Source organism: Nerophis ophidion, linkage group LG02 (assembly GCF_033978795.1).
Source record: "Nerophis ophidion isolate RoL-2023_Sa linkage group LG02, RoL_Noph_v1.0, whole genome shotgun sequence".
Taxonomy (NCBI): domain Eukaryota; kingdom Metazoa; phylum Chordata; class Actinopteri; order Syngnathiformes; family Syngnathidae; genus Nerophis; species Nerophis ophidion.
Window position 1 is genome coordinate 17,481,068 of NC_084612.1, and position 24,751 is coordinate 17,505,818.

Consider the following 24,751-nt stretch of genomic DNA (forward strand, 5'->3'; position numbering starts at 1 on the left):
AAACCCCTGATGAGTCTACTTATTAGATATTATATAATCAATGTACTGCACATGCAGCATTAAGGACCAGCACCAGTTGCCTTGTGACTTTCCTCAAGCAGCATTAGGGAAATCTGTGACATATTTACAATCAGGCATTGCCGGAGTCTCGTTACGGCCCCGCCCTGCATACTACTGAACTATACAAAACATCTGGAGTATGATGCAGCTGCATGTGTCTGCATGTGTATACTGGCGCCAAAACTTTTAAACACACGAACACACTCAGCTGTGATGAAGACGTATCCTAATAAGTATTTAGGATTGCAATAATGCTGCAATCAGTTTTCATACAGATGTTGTTTTCCTCCAACTCTTTCCTATATTAACATATGTCCGCTTTATTATATGATGTACTTTGCAGGAAGTTACACGGATAATAATTTGGGTTGTAGTCCCTACAAGGCAAATGTTCTACACGAGCTTTAGCCTCTGTGGTTCCTTATCAGCACTCCACAGGTCATAACTCTCACATAATCTTGTTGAAACCTTCAGGGATTATTGCCCCGTGTGCGAGGTAGAATCATCATCAGCGATATGGCTGACCATTGGAGCAAAAGTCAAAGGTCAGGCAACTTCTTTAATCAGCACTCGGCCCGTTGATGTTCAACTTTCATGCATCACATTTCACTATCCAATCCAAGACGCTTTACTTAGCTGGGGTCAAAGGTCTCATGCATGTTTAAAGTCAGTACACAGACGCGGAGATAGTTGAGAGTCCATTACACCAGTATTATTTTTGTTGCAGCATCTTTTGTACATGCTCATTGCGTTCTTTCACTGCCAAGCATCTGCTCTCTGAAATCCTGAGATATGACTTGCAACCTACATCTTTTATTCATGTGTTTTTGTATTATTATTTTCCGAATGAATAGGCTGCCAAAATTGAATTTGCTGAGAGGTTCAACTCTGGAAAAGATGTTAGCACTGCACAAAGACACCAGTCAACTTTTCTCAATAGTGGGTTTATTTTCTTTCCGTCAAGCATACACACTGTTATATTGTACATTACGCGGACACACATTTTTAACTGTGGCGCACTTGTTCATATAATGCCGCATTGCTGCAACTTCACTGACTTTGTGGATTATTTTGATTTCGTTTGTTGATTTCTATATTGAAAGGTGGCAGTAGGTATGGGCAAAATTAGCCTGACTTCTATATCGCAATATATACATTGCAGCCTATTGCGATAACAATATATATCACTTTATTTGTTATTTGGTATGTGTTACAAACACTTCTAATTCATCTGCTGATGTATTCAGTCACATAATGCATTATTTATTATTTCCTTTTGTATTAAAAACTATTACGTTGAAATGTAACAACCAAATTGTTTTGGACAATACACCAAATTTGGGAATCAATCTATTACCAAGTATTTACAGGGACAGTATTGGTTTGAAACTAATACTTTTCAACATCACTGAATGATAAATTTTTTGGTAACAAATATAATCAGACAAAAACACAGGATGGCGGTGTAACTATATCAAATAAATATTTAAATTATTTCCTACTATTGGTTCTGATTCAACTTCTTAGTTTTTTGTTCTCAAAGCCCTCTTGTGTCCAAAGATGTGTGTAAACAATAGAAAAATTACTAAATATTTTTACAATAAAAATATCCCTCAACCATACTGGTGCTATACTTGGTATCGTTACTGTCGATATTTCTATCAACTTGCCAAACTAATTTTAGCTCAGGGGCTGTATAGAGGAAAATGTATTCCCACGCTGGTCTGACTGATGAAATCATGGCATATCCATCCCTTTCATCCATTTTCTACCGATTATTCCCTTTTGGGGTCGCTGGTGCCTATCTCGGCTACAATCGGGCGGAAGGCGGGGTACACCCTGGACAAGTCGGCACCTCATCGCAGTGCCAAAACAGATAGACAGACAACATTCACACTCACATTGACATCATGGCATAATTATTTAAAAATAAAGAAAACTTCAAAAGTGGTGCAATTTCAAAAACACAGTGAAGAGCACAATGAACTTGGACTTTGTCACAGTGTTTTTACAAAGCCATTAAACTTTAGGCAGTTCCTGTTCAGCATTCTCATGTTGCCAGTTTACTATTAAAGACATGTTTAAAATAGCAACCGAGTGTTTCCTCAAACCGCCACTTTGGTGAAATCTACAACTGCCACAACACATTAATTTACCATCATTCAAATATTACAATTATAATATAATCAAAACCTTCATCAAAAAAAAAATTACATCATAATAGCCTAATTAAAGGTAACATAGCTACAAACTTAACAATTGTGAACATGGTAGATTTAGGCATAAAATAAAATAGAACAAACAACAAATGTAAAAACAAACATCTTTATAATGGAGTCCATCAAGCCGTCAACCAATTGTGAGCGCTGCACAAAACTCTGAGTACAAAGATGATGGTCAAGTTGACTCAAGCCTTTGCATCTTACTGTTTCGTTATTTTAGCCGTTAAGTGGGTAATTTACAATTAAAGAAGATTTTGTGTATCGCTACAGCATTCGTCTGCTACCAGCCACAACAAGGGTCGCCTGCGCTGATTGGTGTAGTGGCAGCCAATCCAGAGGGCACCTGAAGTCAGCTGTGTGACGTGATTTACACATGAATTGCTATTGCGACATCGAGTGGACACATTTAGGACAGCAGTTTCTTTCATTAAAAAATTGCAGCTCATTTTAATACTTAAACTCATCTTGCGGGCCGCGGGCCGGATTGAACCTGTTCGCGGGCCTGGTACGGTTCAACATTTGTAGGTTTGCAATTAGCATATCGTCTTACCCTGTGTATTGTAGCATGTTTAGCTATCCCTCGTCCTCCAGTGATACTTGTAAGAAACATAGCTTCTTTGATGCAGTGTAGGCGAGAATTAGTGTTTCAGAAGCTGTACAATGTAGGGACGTTAACCGCTAACTCGTTACAATGCATTTAGAAAAAGTGTGTACATTGGTCGCTGTAAAATTTGTAGAACACATCACATATCACAATGTTCCGATAGTATTAAGAACTATAGTCAGAAAAATTATATTTATATCGTCCAACCCTATATGGAGATATCATAAACAACAGGCATAAGAAGCAATTGCATGAATAATATGATAGCTGTGGTGTGTCAATGCATGTGCTAGTGCAGGTGTCCCCAAACTTTTTGACTGGGGAATATATATATATGATTATCATGAGCGGAGACGCCGAGAGTAACAAGTGGTAAAAAATGGATTCAAAAAGACAGATTTATAAAAATAAAATAAAATAAAATAAAATGAAAATAAAACACAAACTTTGGACTTGCCACGGGCTGGATTTTGGACGCTGGCGGGCCGCATCAGACACTGCGATGATGTCACATTATTGATGGGAAAATGCATTTTTAGACAATATGATTATTCTGCATGGGTAGGAGACGCCGAGAGGAACAAGTGGTAGAAAATGGATTAGAAACAACAGTTTAAAAAAAATAATAATTAAACAAAAAAAACTACTTATTTTTTCAACTTGGGCTTCCCACGGGCCGGATTTTGGACGCTGGCGGGCCGGATCCGGCAGTAGTTTGGCAACCCCTGTGCTTGTATATGAGTGAAGGCATTGGCTTTGCTTTTGTGGAGTATTATGAGTTGTTATGTTCATGTATTTAATGCCAGACAGTGCTTATTGTTAATAACTGATGCAATATTTTCTGTTGGACCATCATGGAGTTTTTTCATTCTCCAGGACTATAGTGGTCATTTTTATTAATCAATGCTCACATTCATAAGAGAGAAAGCTTTCCAGCTGAGTTGATACGTATCTCTAAAGCAGCCTATGCATTTTGTATGACGACAGTAAGTGAGCGGCGGCGGCGCTGCGGCTCGACGTTAAAAGGTTCCAGCTGTTTGCGGAGCTCGTGCAGAAAACCATCAGCATGCGACGTTAAAGCCAGCGACGCCTGACCGCGGCCCACGCTGCTGACTTTGTGTGATACTGCACAACACATCACCAGCGTATCCAAATACGCACACATAAGTCAGTGGGTCTGTATGCTGTGTAAGCACTTAGACTTTAATCACATGGCTGCTTCCACGCAGTGCACTTAGCAAGAAGCACAAACCATCTTTAGGAATGTACAACCTACGTAGATGGTGGACGTTGCAGCCAGAGATATATGAATATACGTAAGTATTGGGCCATTAGCAGGGACACTGATTTTGTAGCTGAGTGAGAATTTGTTGTCACAATTGGGTTGGGGGATAAAACAATATCAATATACATCCTATAGACACTTAATTAATAGCAATAATAAATGCTTTTGTTAAAATGTTTGATAATTTTTTTTCTTCTACAATCGAAGAAACTGGAAGTTGCAAAGCAAAGTTGGTAGCATGAACAAAGAAACCCGCGCGCTGGTAACAAAGCAACGCAGAAAGTGGTCACTGATCAGTGGAAATGACCCGCTAACAGACAATCAGGTAACAGTATCAACTATCACGTTCGGTTGTGCCATCTTGGTGTCTTGCGGTTGATTCTTTGCATCAAGTGAGAAGAAAAACTATAAATGAGTGCTGCAAAGGGCAAAACAACTGGATAAAACAGGAAAAGTCACCACGATGCTCGTCCCCATCAAGACCGGTTTTCACACGTTTTACTATTTTGTTTCACTTTATTAAGCATTTCTTACAAAGTCCTTATTTTTGCACCTTAATTCTGAGAGGCTATTATGTGTTTGATGCGAATTTTGAATTGTGTTTACATTGATTGTCTAAGTGTATTCTATGGTTGTGTTGACACTTTCTTTCCTTTCTGCCTTGAGAACAGAGGGGATTATAATCAGAGGAAGGTTACATTTGAAATAAAAAAATTTACATTTAATATATTTTCTCGTGGTCATTATTTTCGATAGGTCATTAAAAAAATATCAATTATTACTAGAGGTGTAACTGTATTTTAAATACCGCAGGATTTTGGTTTCAAAACTTGCCTATAATGCCATGACGTTTGATGGTATCAACAGAAAACTTGGTGAGTGCAGTTTTTTTCTGTCACTTTTGCTTTGGCAGGTCTAATAATAAACCTCATCTCCCAGAATCCTCTAAACAGTTTTATTTTCAAAAACCTAATAACTTTTTGAGTTACAGTATGTTGCTAACAAGCAGACGAACAAACCCTGGCAAAAACATAACATCTGTGGCGCAAGCAATAAAGGGGGAGACGTTCGTCTCGAGCGTTCCAAGCCAAAACAGACTCCGTCAAGGCGCACCGTGCCGAGAGAAAGTCCCTGTTGTTCATCGAAACTATCCGATAAGCAACCATCACCTGGAAAAGATGACGTCAATTTGGGAGTTATTGACATTGTTAAAAGTAAAAATGTGAGTTGAATTTTCTGAGGAAGTTCATTTTCCCAACTGATAGAAATAACTTCTCAGGGAATAAAAGTTGGGAGATATTTTAGCATTCTGTTTATGTTCAATTAGTGCAAGTGTGTTTATCCCGAACATTCCTTCCACTTCATTTTACACACTGTCATTTTAAATCTGTTTTTTTCGACATATACCACAATAATATCATACCATGGCCTTAATACTGTGATAGTATCCCAAATAACTATTAATATTGGCCTATATAAAACACTTATATTGTGATAAAGTTTTCAGCCGGATTGACCCAGCCCTACATCACAAGATTCCTAGCAGTTAATAATGACAATGTTTCATTTGCATTAGAGAAAAAAAAGACTGAAATAACCAACATATCAAAGCCTACAGTAGACTGGCTAATGCATAAGCACATATTAGCAATTTATAGTTGCAAGGGCTTCATGACACAAGAGTCACGATAAAATACTGTATTGGAAGCTGGATTCGCTGTGTATCCGGATGCAGCTGGGATAGGCTCCAGCACTCCCACGACCCTGAGAGGGACAAGCGGTAGAAAATAGATGGATGGGTGGAGACACACAATGAGCTGCTAGCCGATTTTCAGCTGGGGGACTATAAATAAATAGTCTTAGAAGGGATGGACATTTAAAAAAATGTATTAATGAGCATTGATAAATCAAATTAAGCATTTCTCGCTTTTACACAAAAATAATCCGATCTACAGCCGTATTGAAGAATAGAGCGTTTGTACTGGGTTAAGTGTCCAATCAGATTGCTCTGATGTCATTTTCTGTGCTGGTGGTTGCTATGATTTAGAGGAATCCATTAATTTCTGTAACTAGTGAACCCCAAGGGAATTGCAATTAGGCACATGAAAAGCATAAACACAAAAGCTGATCCTCATTGGAAGCTTTCGACCGTTTTTACAACCAAGCCTTTAATGTTAACAGCATGTGAAACGAAACTGTAATTCACTTTTGATGCAGCAGATTTGGGGAAATTGTCACTTGCGATTCATGCTTAGTCCCTAAATTCTTGATAAACTGCCTGTGCTTGCTGAATGCTAATAAGTGCTGCATCGTGGTGGAAGACTGAAAAAAACACAACAGTGTATCTGTCTCATCTCTGTCTTGTGTGTCATAAAATAAAATGTCTTGTTGGGAGATGTTCCGTTTCAGCACTGCCCAGACTTCATAAATAATATATTTGGATCAGTCTGGTGTAAAAAAATGAAATTCAATGCACTGCATCACAGGGATCCCCTAAACTGACTCTCATTAACCTCCCATTCCTGTCCGTCCATCTTAATTAAGAACTACAAGGTCATTTCTCCCCGCTTGCCATTCTTTACAAATCAAGCACTCGCTGTTGAAATGTGTAAGGACTGAGCTTTTCTCAACATTCCCTGGAGCGTGCAAGCGACGAGGCCATTAAAACGGCTGAACCCTATGTGGCGCGATTACGTCCCCATTGTTGCGGGTATTGTTGGCGTCGTACGCGAGCACTTGTGAGTGTCACCTCTGCTGGAGGCCTGCAGACTGTCTTTCTTTTCAAGATCAGTGGGCGTGTCCTCACTGTTTTGTTGGGGTTTTTTTAGGTGGGCATCAGAGCATGACTAAAACCTCACTATTTTCTGGCCTAGACTACTTAACACCATCACCGAAAGAAAAAAAAAAACTCTCCCTAATGCTCTCTCCACCAGCAGCTGCACGCTGCCAAGCTCATAGCATGCATGACAGAAAACGCACAAGACAATAAGCAAACATATGCAGGAAAGCCAGTTTGTTATTCTTGTAGCCAGACATGTGTGTTTATTTCCGGACCTGACGGTTTCGGCGGCAACTGGTGCCTTCCTCAGCTGTCAGCATGCTACTACAAGGAGCTATAAGAATAACAAATTGCATAATTATTTGAAGACCTAATGAACCTTCTTGGAATGTGCAGGAAATAATAATCCGGACGCCGCATATACTGAACATAGCAGCCATGTTAAAAGGGGTTTAAAATGGAAATGACAACACAAGCAAATAAGCACTCTTAGTTTTCTGCACCGAGTCCCTTATTAGAGTATATAACTAAAAACTCAAATTGTATGGCTGTAGATGATCAAAGTGTACAGTAAACTGCTCATTCGCTTGAGGATTATTTTGAGTATTTTCACTTGTTTTTACCTAGTTACGTATAGATTGCTGTCGAAACGGCGTTCCTGTTCCAACGAGCTGCAACCCACTCTCTTTCTAGTCCAAGGGTTAACAGTATGTTAAAAAGCAGTGTTTGAAAAAGCCAATGAGTTTACTCACTGTTACCAACCATTAGTATAACAGCAACCAACACAGGGGATCCTCGATGTACGAAAGCATTGGTTCTGGAACAGGGTTTGTTAATATAAAAGTTTTGCATATTGAAGCAAATTCCATATTTTAGTAAACATTTTGTACACTTTGAACTAGGCTTGTGCGGTAATAATATGCTAACAAGTAATGCTGCCTGAGGCTGAGTCAAGCAGTGGCCACTATACTGAACAGCTGGCTATGATCGGTTTGGTCTCCTCCTGAGGCCAATACTATTGCAGTATTGATATTTATGCAATTTTAGGGCTTGAAAATGCTTATTTTAGGCCAAACATTTTGCAAAATATGCTTTAAAAAATCAGATGTGGCAAAACTGCACTATCTGAATCTTGATAAGGGATTTCATGAAGATTATGTACAGCATGTGTAATCTATCCATTTTCTACCGCTTTTCCCTTGCTGGGTCGTGGGGGTGCTAGAGCCGGACATAATGATTTGATAATAGCCCATGCCTACTTAATACTTGAGAAATACTACAGGAGTTGACCCCTGTGCTTATTGGATCAACGCTGACATAAGAAGCAGCAAATAGGGGGGGAAAAAAACATACTTGGAACTAGGACTGTACGGTATACCGGTATTAGTATAGTACTCCGATACCAATGAATCATATTCGTTATGATACCGCCTCTGAAAAGTACCGGTACGCCGCACTCCCGCGCCCCCGTTGTCATCACGTTGTGTCATTGCTGGTTTACAAGCAGAGGAGTATGTTTGGTAGCTCACAATCACGGAGTACTTACAAACAGACAATATGTGTAGACAGAAAAGGGAGAACGGACGCATTTTGGCTTAAAAAGTTACTATAAAGGTGAAGTTATAAAACTGAAACGGCCATTGGAATAGGTGCTTTAAAACAAGGCGAGCCAGCTAACGGCTGAAGTCCAGGCCCAGTCGGCAGAGTTTTAGCTACTTCTAAATCACTAATCCTCGCCTCCATGGCGACAAATAAAGAACGTTTCTTAAAAGTATCATCCCTGCAGGATGAGGAATAGCTAAACATGCTTCACTACACTCTGTAGCTCACCAGCGTCACAATGTAAACAAACGCCATTGGTGGATCTACACCTAACATCCACTGTAATGATACCAAATACAGAATCATATCTCATCGACACTACTGTGATTACGTCAATATTTTTTGCCATAACAACATCTTCCTTCATTTAAAAAAAAAAAAAAAGAATCGTATTATGTTTATAAACTCAGAAAATATGTCCCTGGACACATGAGGACTTTCCATATCACCAATGTATGATCTGTAACTACTTGGTATCAGATTGATACCCAAATTTGTCGCATCATCCAAAGTAATGTAAAGTATCAAACAACAGAAGAATAAATGATTATTACATTTTAACAGAAGTTATAGATAGAACATGTTAAAAGAGAAAGTAAGCAGATATTAACAATAAATGAACAAGTAGACTAATAATTCATTTTCTAACACTTGTCCTTGTTAATTTTGAAAAAATAATAGAATAAGAAATGACACAATATGTTACTGAATATTTAAGCATTTAATTAGGAGTCTTTGTTTGTTTACTTATTACTAAAAGACAAGTTGTCTTGTATGTTCACTATTTTATTTAAGGGAACAAACTTGCAATAAGAAACGTATGTTAAATGTACTGTAAGATATTTTGTTAAAATAAAGCCAATAATGCAATTTTTTGTGGTCCCCTTTATTTGGAAAAGTATCGAAAAGTACAGAAAAGTATCGAGTACCAAAATATTGGTATCAGGGCAACAGTACTTGGAACATTCCACAAAAAAATCATATCGATATCGATATTTTTGGTGAGAAATTGATAAAATTGTAAACATAAGCGTGTCTTCCCAAAGAAGCCCATGAACCCAAGACGCCACCTCCTCACGAAATACTCTTAGGTTCAACAGACGAACGACACATCTCGAGCCGAGCAAAGAAAGAAGCGAGCGTCTCTGCGGCAGAGAGACAAAACATGTCTGAAGAGGCGTTTGTGATAACACACAGCAATACATTCCGCATGCCCAACTTTGCTGCTTGGGGTCCCGTGATCCTTTGTGCTCGCTCTGTAATGAATTACAGACCAGCTCTCCAACCGCAGCCACCACATTAAAAAAAGTCCTCTCAGTGCACATGAGAGATTAGTGTGCTCATTAGGACGGAAGGAAGGAGAATGGGAGCGAATGGAGGAATGAGAAATAGGGAAAAAGGACGCTCTTCTAGGAAAAAAGGCCACTTTTTGAGGACAGGTTCCACCCACCCCCTTTTTTTTTTCTCTTGCAGACAATTAGGACCACAGTGAAGGTTTACAGGGGTGACGTGTTATTCATGAGCTGTCTTATTTACGACATTATTACATTGTTTCAGCTTAGTGTAATGTATTTAGTTCCTAAAGAAAAAAGTTTAATGGCTTAAGCCAGAGAAAAGTTCTTCGATAGTATGAACAATGGCTGTCTGTCATGTGACTTACAGCTAGTTTTTAAAAGGGGAGAATCTGACAATTAATGCATAACACATCCATCAACCTAGGTTTGCCTGTTTGTCAAAAAAAAACTAAAATGATCAAACTTTCAGTTCTCATGTCTGTAACATGGGTGTCCAAAGTGTGGCCGTCGGGCCATTTGCGGCCCGCAGCTAATTTTCTTACAGACTGCGGCACATTCGAAATATACTATTTAAAAAAAAAAAAACACAAAAAAAAACTCCATACAAAAAGCGGAACAAAAGAGCAAATAGGTGAAATGTAACGAGAAAAAGTTGCAATTTTGACTCGAATAATACAAATCTGCCATATAAGCTGTTTTTTTTTTCTTTGAAACTGTCTTTGCTCAAAAAATAATAATGAATCAAAATCAATGTTATAAATTATAGCCGTATTCAATGCTCCAATTATTTCAGATCATAAGTTCGACTTTGAAATATCCTTTGTGGAAAATATAGCATATTTTGTGTGTTTGCCGTATAAAATATAAAGTTTCTTTGACAAAAAGTTAATCAAACAAACATGAAAAAAATAAAACTTTACAATCAACATACTGTTCTGATGTTGATCTAGGAGTGGTTCTCAACCTTTTTTCAGTGATGTACCCCCTGTGAACATTGTTTTAATTCAAGTACACCCTAATCAGAGCAAAGCATTTTTGGTTGAAAAAAAGAGATAAAGTAAAATACAGCACTACTTCATCAGTTTCTGATTTATTAAATTATACAACAGTGCAAAATATTGCTCATTTGCAGTGGTCTTTCTTGAACTATTTGGAAAAAAAGATATAAAATAAACTAAAAAAAAAAAGTGATTCAATTATAAATAAAGATTTCTACACAAAGAAGTAGTCATCAACTTAAAGGGCCCTCTTTGGGGATTGCAATAGAGATCCATCTGGATTCATGAACTTAATTCTAAACATTTCTTCACAAAAAAATAAATCTTTAACATCAATATTTATGGAACATCTATCCATCCATCCATCCATCCATCTTCTTCCGCTTATCCGAGGTCGGGTCGCGGGGGAAGCACCCTAAGCAGGGAAGCCCAGATTTCCCTCTTCCCAGCCACTTCGTCCAGCTCTTCCCGGGGGATCCCGAGGCGTTCCCAGGCCAACTAGGAGGCATAGTCTTCCAGACGTGCCCTGGGTCTTCCCCGTGGCCTCCTACCGGTCGGACGTGCCCTAAACACCTTCCTAGGGAGGCGTTCGGGTGGCATCCTGACCAGATGCCCAAACCACCTCATCTGGCTTCTCTCGATGTGGAGGAGCAGCAGCTTTACTTTGAGCTCCTCCCGGATGGCAGAGCTTCTCACCCTATCTCTAAGGGAGAGCCCCGCCACCCGACGGAGGAAACTCATTTCGGCCGCTTGTACCCGTGATCTGGTCCTTTCGGTCATGACCCAAAGCTCATGACCATAGGTGAGGATGGGAACGTAGATAGACCGTTAAATTGAGAGCTTTGCCTTCCGGCTCAGCTCCTTCTTCACCACAACGGATCGATACAACTACCGCATTACTGAAGACGCCGCACCGATCCGCCTGTCGATCTCACAATCCACTCTTCCCCCGCTCGTGAACAAGACTCCTAGTTACCTGATCTCCTCCACTTGGGGCAGGGTCTCCTCCCCAACCCGGAGAGGGCACTCCACCCTTTTCCGGGCGAGAACCATGGACTCGGACTTGGAGGTGCTGATTCTCATTCTGGTCGCTTCACACTCAGCTGCGAACCGATCCAGTGAGAGCTGAAGATATTTATGGAATATGTCCACAAAAAATCTAGCTGTCAACACTGAATATTGCATTGTTGCATTTCTTTTCACAGTTTATGAACTTACATTCATATTTTGTTGAAGTATTATTCAAATATTTTTTTTAAATCTCACGTACCCCTTGGCATACCTTCAAGTACCCCCAGGGGTACACGTACCCCCATTTGAGAACCACTGATCTGGAGAATTACTGATTGAAAGTAAAAATCACCAATAATTGTAGAGGGACTTTTTTTTTTAAACTGTCATTTTAAAATAATATTAATAATGATTTAAAATCAATGTTGTTATAAATTGTTGACCTATTTAAGGCTCCAATTACTTCACATCAAATATTCCGCTCAGAAATTTTTTGGAGGGGAAGTATTGCATATTTTGTGAATTTTATATTTCTTCTGGGGGAAAATATTGCATCTTTTGTGTACTTTCCACTAAAAACAGTGTTTTGACAAAAAAGGGCATGAAACAAAAAAACATTTTTAAAAACACAAAAAACAACTTTATATCAGTGGACCAGTGGTTAGAGAGTGTGCGTCCTGGGTTCGATATTCGGGCTGGGGGTTCTACCCGTGACTAAGTGGGTTCCTTCCGAGTGCTCCGGCTTCCTCCCACTTCCAAAGACATGCACCTGGAGATAGGCTGTTTGGTAACACTAAATCGGCCCTAGTGTGTGAATGTGAGTCTGAATGTTGTCTGTCTATCTATGCTGGCCCTGTGAAAAGGTGATGACTTGTCCAGGGTGTACCCCATCTTACGCCTATGTGCAGCTGGGATAGGCTCCAGCCACCCTCACTACCGAGAGGGACAAGCGGTAGATAATGGATGGATGGACAACTTTATATCGACAGATGGATCTGAAGTTGATCTACAGCAGGGATGTCCAAAAAGCTCATGTTTTGTTGGCCCGCAACATGTTGTAGGTGAGAAAAAAACAATAAAAATATTGGGGGAAAAATTAATAAAAAATATGCAATGTATTGACAAAAAAAACCCTGATATTTTCACACAAAATTTGTGGGGAACATTTTGTTATTGTTTTATTTTGTAAAAAAAATTAAATGCTACAAACCAACATACTGTATATCAAAACTTTGTGTTTTAAGTGACACATTGTATTATGATTAGTTATTGATATCAAAACTTCACCTTTTTGTCATTACATTACAATTGTTTGCTTTTTTTTCTTACCTTTCTACTGTTGTTTTTTCCCGACATTATGTTGCAGGCAAACAAAACGTCAGGTGTGGTCGCAAATGGAAAACAACAAATGATTTCTGAGAACAACACATCATAGAATAAAAAGGTCAAAACTAAAATGACACAGTGAATTGTCATTTGAATGATAAAGAATCTCTAGCAAAATCCATTAAATTCAATCCAATTGACCTTTGATTTGTGTTCCGCGTACAGAAAAATGTGGTTGTTACAGAAGATGCGGCAGACAACTCAAAGATGTGGGATAAAATACAACACAACACTAAATAAATTAAATACAAGCTCTACCAAGGCTTGAAAATAAGTGTATTTAGCTTAGCATAGTACTGTACGTAAATACTGAATACTAAAGTGTAATTTTGAAAAGTTTTGGTCTCTAATGTTACACTCGAGTCATGTAGGCAGTGATAGGTAAAACAATGGCACTTCAGTGAGTGTGTGGCACACTCATGACCTATATTGAGACTGCACTCGTAACATGTTGGTGTTTCAAACTGGCCATCTGACATATTTTGGATTAAAAAATGTCACTACATTTTACCAGCAAATGTAATTATTAGTTAGCAAATGTAATTGTTTTGGGGGGAGGAATAGCTGCGCAGAAAGAAATATAAAATGTGCAATTTTAATCAATTAGCTAAATACTAAATAGAAAAGAAAAACATTTAGATTATTTGGCGCTATCAGATTAAAAATGAGCCCGCGCTTCAAAATGTTACATTTTATTTATTTTTAATTTTGATCCATGATGGAGACAAAAAAAAATGTGAAATGCAGCACGTCACTCCTCTGACTTTTTTTTTTTTAATGAGCTGTCACTCGTAATAAGCACTTCCTGATAAACACAGTTTGGTGCTTCTGAATCAATTGACACACCAGCTGCATAGTTTTTTTGTCTTAAAGTGACACGTACATTGAAGCATCAAAGGACAAAGTATCACTCCTTGTGTTTAATAACGCTATGTCTACACTAAGTCGAATAACCCCTTAAACGAATAATTATTTAGCCTATGCCCCGTTTCAGCCATACTAAACTATCCTTTAAGGTTCCCCTTCTTGGACAATTGTATTTACACGGGTAAGTGTGCCGTGTATTTTTTGAATCTCCGACTCATAGCTTTGTATGGACTCATTGATTGTTTACAAACTGACTTCAGAGAGGAAGTGAAGCCAGAAAGACCGCGCCCCACACAGTAAGTGACGTCAGAAAGAACGCGCCACAGCCAGCTTCAAAATAAAGCGGTTTTGTAACTCGGAGGTAACCATTGGAAACATGAAGGCGAGTCATCCAGACACGCCCGTGATTCTTCTTCCGTCTGTACAGACGCTTGTGGAAATCACACATGAATACCTTAAGAGAAAGCAATTGCAGCTATTTGGGATACAACACTTCTCAGACGGCAAGAGAACTTTCCAATGTCCGGGTCAGTTGTGATTCTACTTACCGAAAAACTTTGTCTATTTGTCCAAGGAGAGTCAATGAGAATGCAAGCTCCCGTGGATGTGATAAAAAAGGTAGCGTGTGCTTTGTATTACCTGGCCGTCAAGGTAAGACTACGGAAAATGGCGAATGCTTTTGGACTGGCAAAGCAGACTGTATCAGTTATTGTTTGCCATGTATGTCGCGGACTCAACGTCTAGGTCTAGAGTATATAAAGTCACCAAAAAAACCAATGGACAATGAAGGTGAAGGCAAAAGAGTGAAGAGTGTCCTGACCAGAAATCTAGATCCCGAGATTGATTATTGTAAAATGTCACATTGTGTACTCGCACGCATTTAATAAATATTTGATTAATTTCTGATGGCTCAAGTGTGATTCACTACAACATGGCTCCACAGCTCACTGGATTCCAGTTAATTGAAATACCACAACACTGGATATTGTTCAGATAAGTTAAATGTAATTTAAGAACTTGCACACAAGGCAACACTGGAGGTGACTATGACGTGCGCATTTTCACCGCATGTGTATTAGGTCGCGTTGCGCCGGCGGATGGAAGGTGGACAGGGGGTTTTAAACGACCATTGTGTGTGTAGACAAGGATAAGGATAGGTGGGATTTACCCTGGATAACCTTATTGTAGAAGGGGCCTAAGGCATCGATGCTTCAGTTTCGTTTGACCCATCACTAGCCTTCTTACACTTTGTGTGCAAAAAAACCCCATTTTTTTAACAGTAGTTGCATTGAGCTCGGTGTTTCCGTGAGTGTAAGAAGGCCAAAAGACTGCATTCAAGAACACAAAGCACACTGACTGTGAGCAATCACACGGCGTGCAAAAACGCAGTTTAATCACCCTCCCACCACACACAATTATGATTGCATGCATCTCAGGGTTGTTGTTTGGCAAAGTGAGCATGTGTGCCCACCTGCGGCCTGAAAGCACTTATTTCATGACCCCCCCTTCCCATCCCTCCCTCCGACCCCTCATCACACGGGAATTCGCTCATGCAAATGAAGGCTTCAAGCCCACATTCATTGCAGATGTCCGCTTGCTCATCAGAGGCTTTCTCACGAGGACATGATCTAACAGCGGAGCGAACAACTTGGCTGATTCAGTCTCAAATAGTCTATCCATCCATTTTCTACCGCTTGTCCCTTTTGGGGTGGCGGGGGGTGCTGTAGCCTATCTCAGCTGCATTCGGGTGGACGGCGGGGTGTACCCTGGACAAGTCGACACCTCATCAAATACGTAGTTTGCTGTCTAAAGAAGTGTACAAAAAAAATAAAATAAAGCAACGCTTTGCTAGCATTATTCTGCTCAATACAGGTGTGGAAACAGGAGTTCATAACATTTGGAAACATAATCTATAATACCATAAACCTATCAAGGACGTGATACAACCTGTGACAGGTGGAAAATCTGGCTTTGCTACACATCTTAAAAAAAAGCCTAAAAGTCATTACGTGATAGCTGAAAGTTTAAACGATTCTTAATTCAAACCGTCCATCCATCCATTTTCTACCGCTTATTCCCTTTTGGGGTTGCGGGGGCGCTGGCGCCTATCTCAGCTACAATCGGGCGGAAGGCGGTGTACACCCTGGACAAGTCGCCACCTCGTCACAGAGCCAACACAGATAGACAGACAACATTTACACACTAGGGCCAATTTAGTGTTGCCAATCAACCTATCCCCAGGTGCATGTCTTTGGAGGTGGGAGGAAGCCGGAGTACCCGGAGGAAGCCCACGCATTCACGGGGAGAACATGCAAACTCCACACAGAAAGATCCTGAGCCTGGGATTGAACCCAAGACTGCAGGACCTTCGTATTGTGAGGCAGACGCACTACCCCCTTTCCACCGTGAAGCCCCTAATTCAAACCGATTCTTGCAATATATTATTTGACTTAAAAATGATGATAAAATGTTTTCAAAACAGGTTATAGGTTACAAAAGTTCCGCTTGACTGCCGATCTGACATAAGCCAGAGATGACCATTTAAAAAAATGTATTCTTCCAAAAAAAAAAAAAGGTCATTTTTGAGGATCATAAAACAATTTGGATTTGGATGGGAATCAATTTTTTTCAGAACCCCTAAAAGAGTGTGTAAAAAGTGGATTCATTGCACGATAGTGCTTCATGGAGCCCCCCACTCTGTCAGGAGACAGATGTGGATAAACACAGCTCGTTAGCATTAAAGGTACAGACACAAAAAAATTATCCCTGTAGAATTTTCTAAAAGCGTTTATTAGTACGGATGTTCCGATTCGGGATTTAGGCTTCGGAATCTGATATCAATGAGTGAAAACGGTTGTTACAATTACCGATTACGAACACATGTTTTTCCTATAAATTGTTTAATTTACTGAAGTTTTTGACAGTTTAACAAAATCAGAACAATGTTTACATAGTTCCTTATTGTCTTGTATTACATATAATTGTTTAGGACAAGCGGTAGAAAATGGATGGATGGATAGATGGATGTTTGAGCAAAACAAAGACAATAAATAGTAGGGCGGGGCGATATATCGATATGCACGATATATCACAGGTTTGTCTTTGCGCGATATAGAAAATGACTATATCGTGATATTCGAGTATACGTTCTCATGCTGTTGCTTTTACAGTAGCTGCGGGCATCACACTACGGGCTCTCCTCGCTCTTCCCTGTCTCTCCTTTTCACAGACAGCAAGCGCACCTTCTTACATACGTCACATACTGTCACGTCATACGTCACATACGTATACGCTCTCACGGAGCAGAAAGGTAGCAGCATGGGTAATGTTAGCTGTGATGCTAGCGCAGCCGTGCGAGTGGTAATACGAGAGTAAGAAGGTGCGAATCTGGTAACAAATGAAGGAAGATTTAATTCCCAAAAATCGATCTACCCTCCTCTTAAATGTCATGGACTGACTGTGACAATGCTGACACACCAACAGTTGCTGCTACATTATCATCTCTCCATACTCCTATTAATATACTTGTTAATTAATTGTTAATAACTGCTTACTTTCTGCTGTAACACACTGCCATCTACACATCTGAAACTTTGCTAAGTACTTATTTTTGATGTTTCGAGCAAGCTTAGCTATTAGTATGCTTGCGCTCTGTGTAACATGTTTAGCATTTTCGTTATACTTGATAATGATGCTTGATAATGATACTGAAGATATTAAGATATGCAGTTCATTGGCCGTAATGGAGGTGGTTATTTTTAGGGAAGCCGCTCCACACTGTTTGGAGACACACATTTAGTAGCTGGTCTGCCGGGGGACTAAAAATAAATACAATATTAGCCAGAGGGGATTGGCGTTTGTGATGATCGGCAGTGAAAGACATTAACCAGCAGTTGTGATCACGTACGTTTTCAAAAAAACGTTTGATACTGATTGGTGGTGGATCTATCAGCTTTGAGCTGTCTCAATATCGGCACTATTGCTAGATTTTGGCTAACACACTTTGAATACACTGTTGTAGGACCTACTTCAATATTACACTTAAAAAAACAGCTGTAGTGTTAATTCAGTGTTTATTAATCAACCATTGTAGGGCCGCGAGCGCCTTCTAGAGGGCCATTATAAAACTATCAGTTTTTTCAGTTGTGGTCCTTACGGGCCGCAGCAGTACTTAGTTGTAATACACTTTTCCACCACTTGTGACAGTAATGACAATATAAAACAAACAGAAGAAGTCTGAAGCTAATATCCTCGAGAAGTTTCTTAAGCACAAAAAATATGACTAAAGTGGTGAAGCTTTTTTCAGCTGCACTTTAATTCTATTGACAGTTTATTTAAGAAACATATACTGTATATTATTGTTATTCATTATTAATTTAGTTAGAATTTCTGCGTAATTGTATGTACATTTATGTTTCATTAGTTTTTTGGAAGCCTTTGTTTTGCAGTACATGTGATTAGTATTTATTTTGTAATCAGCCTGACCTAAGCCTTGATAATAATCTTTGTGAGCAACACATGGTCTCATATAATTTGGCAAGGTTTATCTTGTTGAACTGTAAAAAGTTAATATTTGAGTGGGTCCCCGGCCCCTCTGTAGTCGAAAAGATGAGACCCAAGGTCAAACAGGTAAAGAAACCCTGTGTTAAATAACATTTAATGATGGACATAGTTTGACTCTTGAACAGATTATTTCCTGTTACAAAAATGTTGTTCAGGCTAATAATTGGTAACGAGAAAAGTGAAACTTACTGTAGGGGAAACTGATGCGCGGCGTCACGTCGTCGTCTGTGGTCAACGCTGATTGGAGGCAGAGGGCCGATAGGAGGGCGGCGGCCAGAATGCAGCGCACGTCTTCAGCTAATGTCCACATGGTTATCGTATCCTCACAGCAACAAACACAGCAGAAGAGTGTTTGTTTTAAGATTCCTTGGAATCCATGAAGCTCCTCTTGTGACTCCGCTCAGGTTTCTATCTTCGCTCGCATCTTCCTGCGGGTGGCGTGGAGTAAAAAGGGGGGTGGAAGGAGGAATGAACGTGCCCTTGACTCGATCCTTGTATTCCTAGAGGTCCTCGCACACAGACTCTTCGCACAAAGACACAGGAATCCTTTTTAAACTAAAACCCTGCTTGTTTTTTTTTTTATCTTCGGCTCCGTGTTAAACCAATCGCCGCTAATCTCCAAGGGGTGGTCATCTGTGGAGAGAACAGGGAGAAAAGGCTTTCTTTAAGTCAGATCCAAGAACATGGAAAATGAAAGCCCTGCAAGAACAACAGATTTGGGCTTTAGGCTAGACAACTACAAAAAAGAGACAATTTGGCCAGAGGTTTTACAGCTTAAACCAAAAGCTCTGTCCTGTATTTGTCACACTGACAACAAAAACAAAACGGCCTCAATCAAAACGAGCATTCATGTGGTAGCTTCACAAACTTTTATTTTATGGTTTGTTTTGAATTGGGCTGTCATTAGCAATCAAATAAAATATCATACTGGGAGCTCGCGGTTGAACTTGTAGCTAAAATGACAGAACAGCGAGTCTAAGGACAACTCTGTCATTTGTATCAAAGGGAAACAATGAAACCATCTGCTTTGTCAAATTGTATCGGCTTTAAGGACACATGTGCACATGGCTAATGCATTCTGCGCATGTTTTCTTCCGCTACACACTTTTTTAACTTCTTAATACCAGAAAGACTGCTAATAAAAGTAATAATTTTAGAGAGGCTTTTATTTCCAAAATGTGAAATTTCATATACAGTGGTACCTTAACTTAGTGTTTTTCAACCACAGTCTGGTGTGCCGTGGGAGATCATGTAGTTTCACCTATTTGGGTTAAAATATTTTTTGCAAACATTAAGTTATAATCCGCAAATAATGTGCCGTTGTTAAATGTCTGTGTTGTCTAGAGCTCGGCAGTATAACCATGTCATACTCTTCCATATCTGTAGGTGGCAGCAAGTAGCTAATGTCGTAGATGTAGATGTCGGCAACATGGTTTGTCATGATCACAATATGAAGATGACAGCGGGAGGCAGTGTGAAGGTAAAAAGTAGGGACGGCGTGAGAGTTGGAGAGTGTCCGTGCGCGACCCGAGGGCCCCTCTTTCAATCCCCACCTAGTACCAACCTCATCATGTCCGTTGTGTCCTGAGCAAGACACTCCACCCTTGCTCCAAATGGGTGCTGGTTAGCGCCTTGCATGGCAGCTCCCTCCATCAGTGTGTGAATGTGTGTGTGAATGGGTAAATGTGGAAGTAGTGTCAAAGCGCTTTGAGTACCTTGAAGGTAGAAAAGCGCTATACGAGTACAATGATAAATGGGTTAAATCAATAAATCAAAGGCGAGTGCCCCTAAAAAGAGACGTTAAAGCTTAGGGAAGGCTTTGCAAAACAAAACTAAAATTGAACTGACTGCAAAATAAACAAAAACAGAATTCTGGATGACAGCAAAGACTTACAGGGTGTGGAGCAGAGAGGGCGTCTACAAAGTACATCCGAACATGACATGACAATCAACAATGTCCCCACAAAGAAGGATAGCGTCCGCACAACTTAAATAGTCTTGACTGCTAAGATAAAGCAGGTGCGGGATATATCGCTCAAAGGAAGACATGAAGCTGCTGCAGGAAAATACCAACAAAAAAGGACAAAAGCCAAAGAAATAGGAGCGCAAGACAAGAACAAAAACACTTACACACAGGAAAACACCAAAAAACTAAAAATAAGTCACGGAATGATGTGACAGGTTGTGACAGTACACCTACTTTAGCTATAGGGATGCACGGTTGGTGATGGTTTGACTTAATATCCAACAATAACGATAACGAGTTTTTACTGTCAACATCGGCTGCTGAGTTACAATTTTATAGACAAATTATACTATTTATAGTCACGGGGGAGAGTGGGGCGGGCACTAAATTTAAATTTTTTTCTGGCTAGCTAAAGATCAACATACAAAACCCAAAACCAGTTAAGTTGGCACGTTGTGTAAATTGTAAATAAAAACAGAATACAATGCTTTGTAAATAATTTTCTACCTATATTCAATTGAATAGACTGCAAAGACGAAAAGACAAGATACTTAATGTTTAAAGTGGAAATCTTTGTTATTTTTTGCAAATATTAGCTCATTTGGAATTTGATGCCTGCAAAATGTTTAAAAAAAGCTGGCACAAGAGGCAAAAAGACTGAGATAGTTGAGGAATGATCATCAAACACTTACAGTGGGGCAAAAAACTATTTAGTCAGCCACCGATTGTGCAAGTTCTCCCACTTAAAATGATGACAGAGGTCTGTAGTTTTCATCATAAGTACACTTCAACTGCGAGAGACAGAATGTGAAAAAAAATCCAGGAATTCACATTGTAGGAATTTTAAAGAATGTATTCGGAAATGATGGTGGAAAAAAGGTATTTGGGCAACCATTCAAAGCTCACACTGATGGAAGGAGGTTTTGGCTCAAAATCTCACGATACATGGCCCCATTCATTCTTTTCTTAACACGGATCAATCGTCCCGTCCCCTTAGCAGAAAAACAGACCCAAAGCATGATGTTTCCACCCCCATGCTTCACAATAGTTATGGTGTTCTTGGGATGCAACTCAGTATTCTTCTTTCTCCAAACACGACGAGTTGAGTTTTTACCAAAAAGTTATATTTTGGTTTCATCTGACCACATGACATTCTCCCAATCCTCTGCTGAATCATCCATGTGCTCTCTGGCAAACTTCAGACGGGCCTGCACATGCACTGGCTTAAGCAGTGGGACACATCTGGCACTGCAGGATTTGATTCCCTGTCGGCGTAGCGTGTTACTGATGGTAACTTTTGTTACTTTGGTCCCAGCTCTCTGCAGGTCATTTACCAGGTCCCCCCGTGTGGTTCTGGGATTTTTGCTCACCGTTCTCATGATCATTTTGACCCCACGGGATGAGATCCTACGTGGAGCCCCAGATCGAGGGAGATTATCAGGGGTCTTGTATGTCTTCCATTTTCTGATAATTGCTCCCATGGGTGATTTTTTTCACACCAAGCTGCTTAGCTATTGTAGATTCACTCTTCCCAGTCTGGTGCAGGTCTACAATTCTTTTCCTGGTGTCCTTCGACAGCTCTTTGGTCTTGGCCATAGTGGAGTTTGGAGTCTGACTGTTTGAGGCTGTGGACAGGTGTCTTTTATACAGATAACGAGTTCAAATAAATGCCATTAATACAGGTAACGAGTAGAGGACAGTAGAGCGTCTTAAAGAAGAAGTTACAGGTCTGTGACAGCCATAGATCTTCCTTGTTTGAAGTGACCAAATATTTATTTTCCACCATGATTTACAAATAAATGCTTTAACATTCCTACAATGTGAATTTCTGGACTTTTTTTTTTTCACATTCTGTCTCTCACAGTTGAAGTGTACCTATGATGAAAATTACAGACCTCTGTCATCATTTTAAGTGGGAGAACTTGCACAATCGGTGGCTGACTAAATACTTTTTTACCCCACTGTATTTGAAACATCCCACAGATAAACAGGCTAATTGGGAACAGGTGGGTGATGGACCTTCCATGAAATGCTCAATCATTCACAAACAAGGATGGGTCTGAGTGTCTCCACTTTGTGAACAAATGCGTTAGCAAATTTTCAAACAGTTTAAGAACAACATTTCTCAACGAGATATTGCAAGGAATTTAGGGATTTCACCATCTACGGTCCATAATATCATCAAAAGGTTCAGAGAATCTGGAGAAATCACTGCACGTAAGCGATGATATTACGGACATTCGATGTCTCAGGCGGTACTGCATCAAAAACCAACATCAGTGTGTAAAGGATATCACCACATGGGCTCAGGAACACTGCAGAAAACCACTGTCAATAACTACAGTTCATTGTTACATCTGTAAGTGCAAGTTAAAACTCTACTAAGCAAAGCGAAAGCCATTTATCAACACCACCCAGAAACGCCACAGGCCTCGCTGGGCCCGAGCTCATCTAAGATGGACTGATGCAAAGTGGAAAAGTGTTCTGTGGACTGACGGAAATCATGACAAATATCCATTTTTCATGGTACGAACAGCGTCACAGAACCAATTAAAATTGTATCCCAAGGTACCACAGTATTTTAATAATAGTTTGAAATGCACGACAAAGTGGAAAAGAAAACGTAGCTATTGTTGGTCACATGGTGCATAACACAGCAACAACAAAACCAATATTGTAATAGAAGTAGGGCTCAAACTGCCAAGTCAGCATTAATGCTGATGTAAAAGATAGTAAAGGCAAGTTTTACACACACACACACACACACACACACACACACACATACAATTTGCATTTTAAATCACACGCAGAGGTAGATAAAACTGCTGGATGCAGCTCACGATGATTAAAATAAAAATGGTAATTAATTGGGTTGCCTACAGCCACAGCTGTTAACACCAATGTTTTTGCCTGGGCAAAAAAAGACAATCAGACTATAAGAATATTGGCATTCAAATAGAACATTTACTGTATTTTTTTGTTCATGACGCTACAAAAATAATTTCTGGCTTTAATTGTCCACTTTCAAGTGGCTCGCTCCTTCAATCATTGGATCAAAAGCCTGAAAGACAATGACTTATTTATTGGTTTATGCACCTTTAATGTACAGTGTTTAGATCATGAATTTTAAAATACAGTGTGTCTACTATCTGGGTAGACATGCGTGGGTATGCAGTATTTTTTCAACTGCAACTGTATATTGCGATGTGTTGACATCCTTAACTCGAATCCTTTGTACGGTATCTCTGACAGTATTGCTTAACATACAATACTTACATCAGGTAAGTGACACATTCTGCTTAAACTACATACAGGGATCTCTAAAAAATTAAGGAAACACACAGACAGACATGCAAGCGGACAACAAATGTTAAGAGACTGGATTGATGTCCCACAATGGCGCCGATGTTTGGAGAGTAAACAGTAAAGAGCACATGGCGTCTCCGGACGACAACTTTTATCAATGCAGACGCTCTCTTAAGAGCTCATTTAGAAGCTTTAGGGTAGGTCATAAATCCATCAACGGTGCAGGAATGGCCGAGGGGCAGCCGTGAGTGGCCCCTAGTTGTCTGCTGACGAAGGGGTCCGGATGGCAGGATTGCAACTGGCAGACACCAGCAAAGTAGCAGACAGCAGAATGCTTCATTATGTTGAAAAGGCTTTACTTTCACTTAGGATTTTAGCTTGGTACTTTATGTGTTTCCATTGAACAAAGTTGTGTAGGACGCCAAAAATGTGTCTGTATTGTACCTATGATATGATACAAATTGGAAAAATCAGTTGATCCCCTGAAAACTGAGTATATGCTGCGTAAAATAGCTTTATTTCTAAATATTTACATTCATTTGGAATGAGCGATATGGTCTAAAATGCATATTGTGAAATATGTAATGTATGTAGCAGCCTCCTGTGATAACGATATACATCACAATATATTTTTTGCTAATAGAACCAATTCAAAACAGGCCACAAAGACTCCTAATTTGGCTGCTGACATATGCTGTAACATATTGCATCGTTTTTGGTTTAATTATTTCTCAAAATTATTAATCTACTTGCTAATGCACTGTTGATATCTCGTTACATTCTGTTGTATCATGGTTCTATCTACTG

At 39.6% G+C, this 24,751-nt stretch overlaps 1 protein-coding gene across 3 annotated transcripts in view; it reads right to left on the reverse strand.

Annotated features, from left to right (window-relative positions):
* The window catches only part of LOC133537332 (semaphorin-4B-like), a 156,582-nt gene that overhangs the window by 66,694 nt on the left and 65,137 nt on the right, over window positions 1-24,751 (reverse strand). For all 3 annotated transcript variants that reach the window (XM_061878370.1, XM_061878374.1, XM_061878365.1), the window contains one exon: window positions 18,862-19,305. In XM_061878370.1, the coding sequence (XP_061734354.1) occupies window positions 18,862-18,982 (121 nt within the window). In that variant the 5' untranslated portion in view covers window positions 18,983-19,305. The remainder of the gene's footprint in view (window positions 1-18,861; window positions 19,306-24,751) is intronic.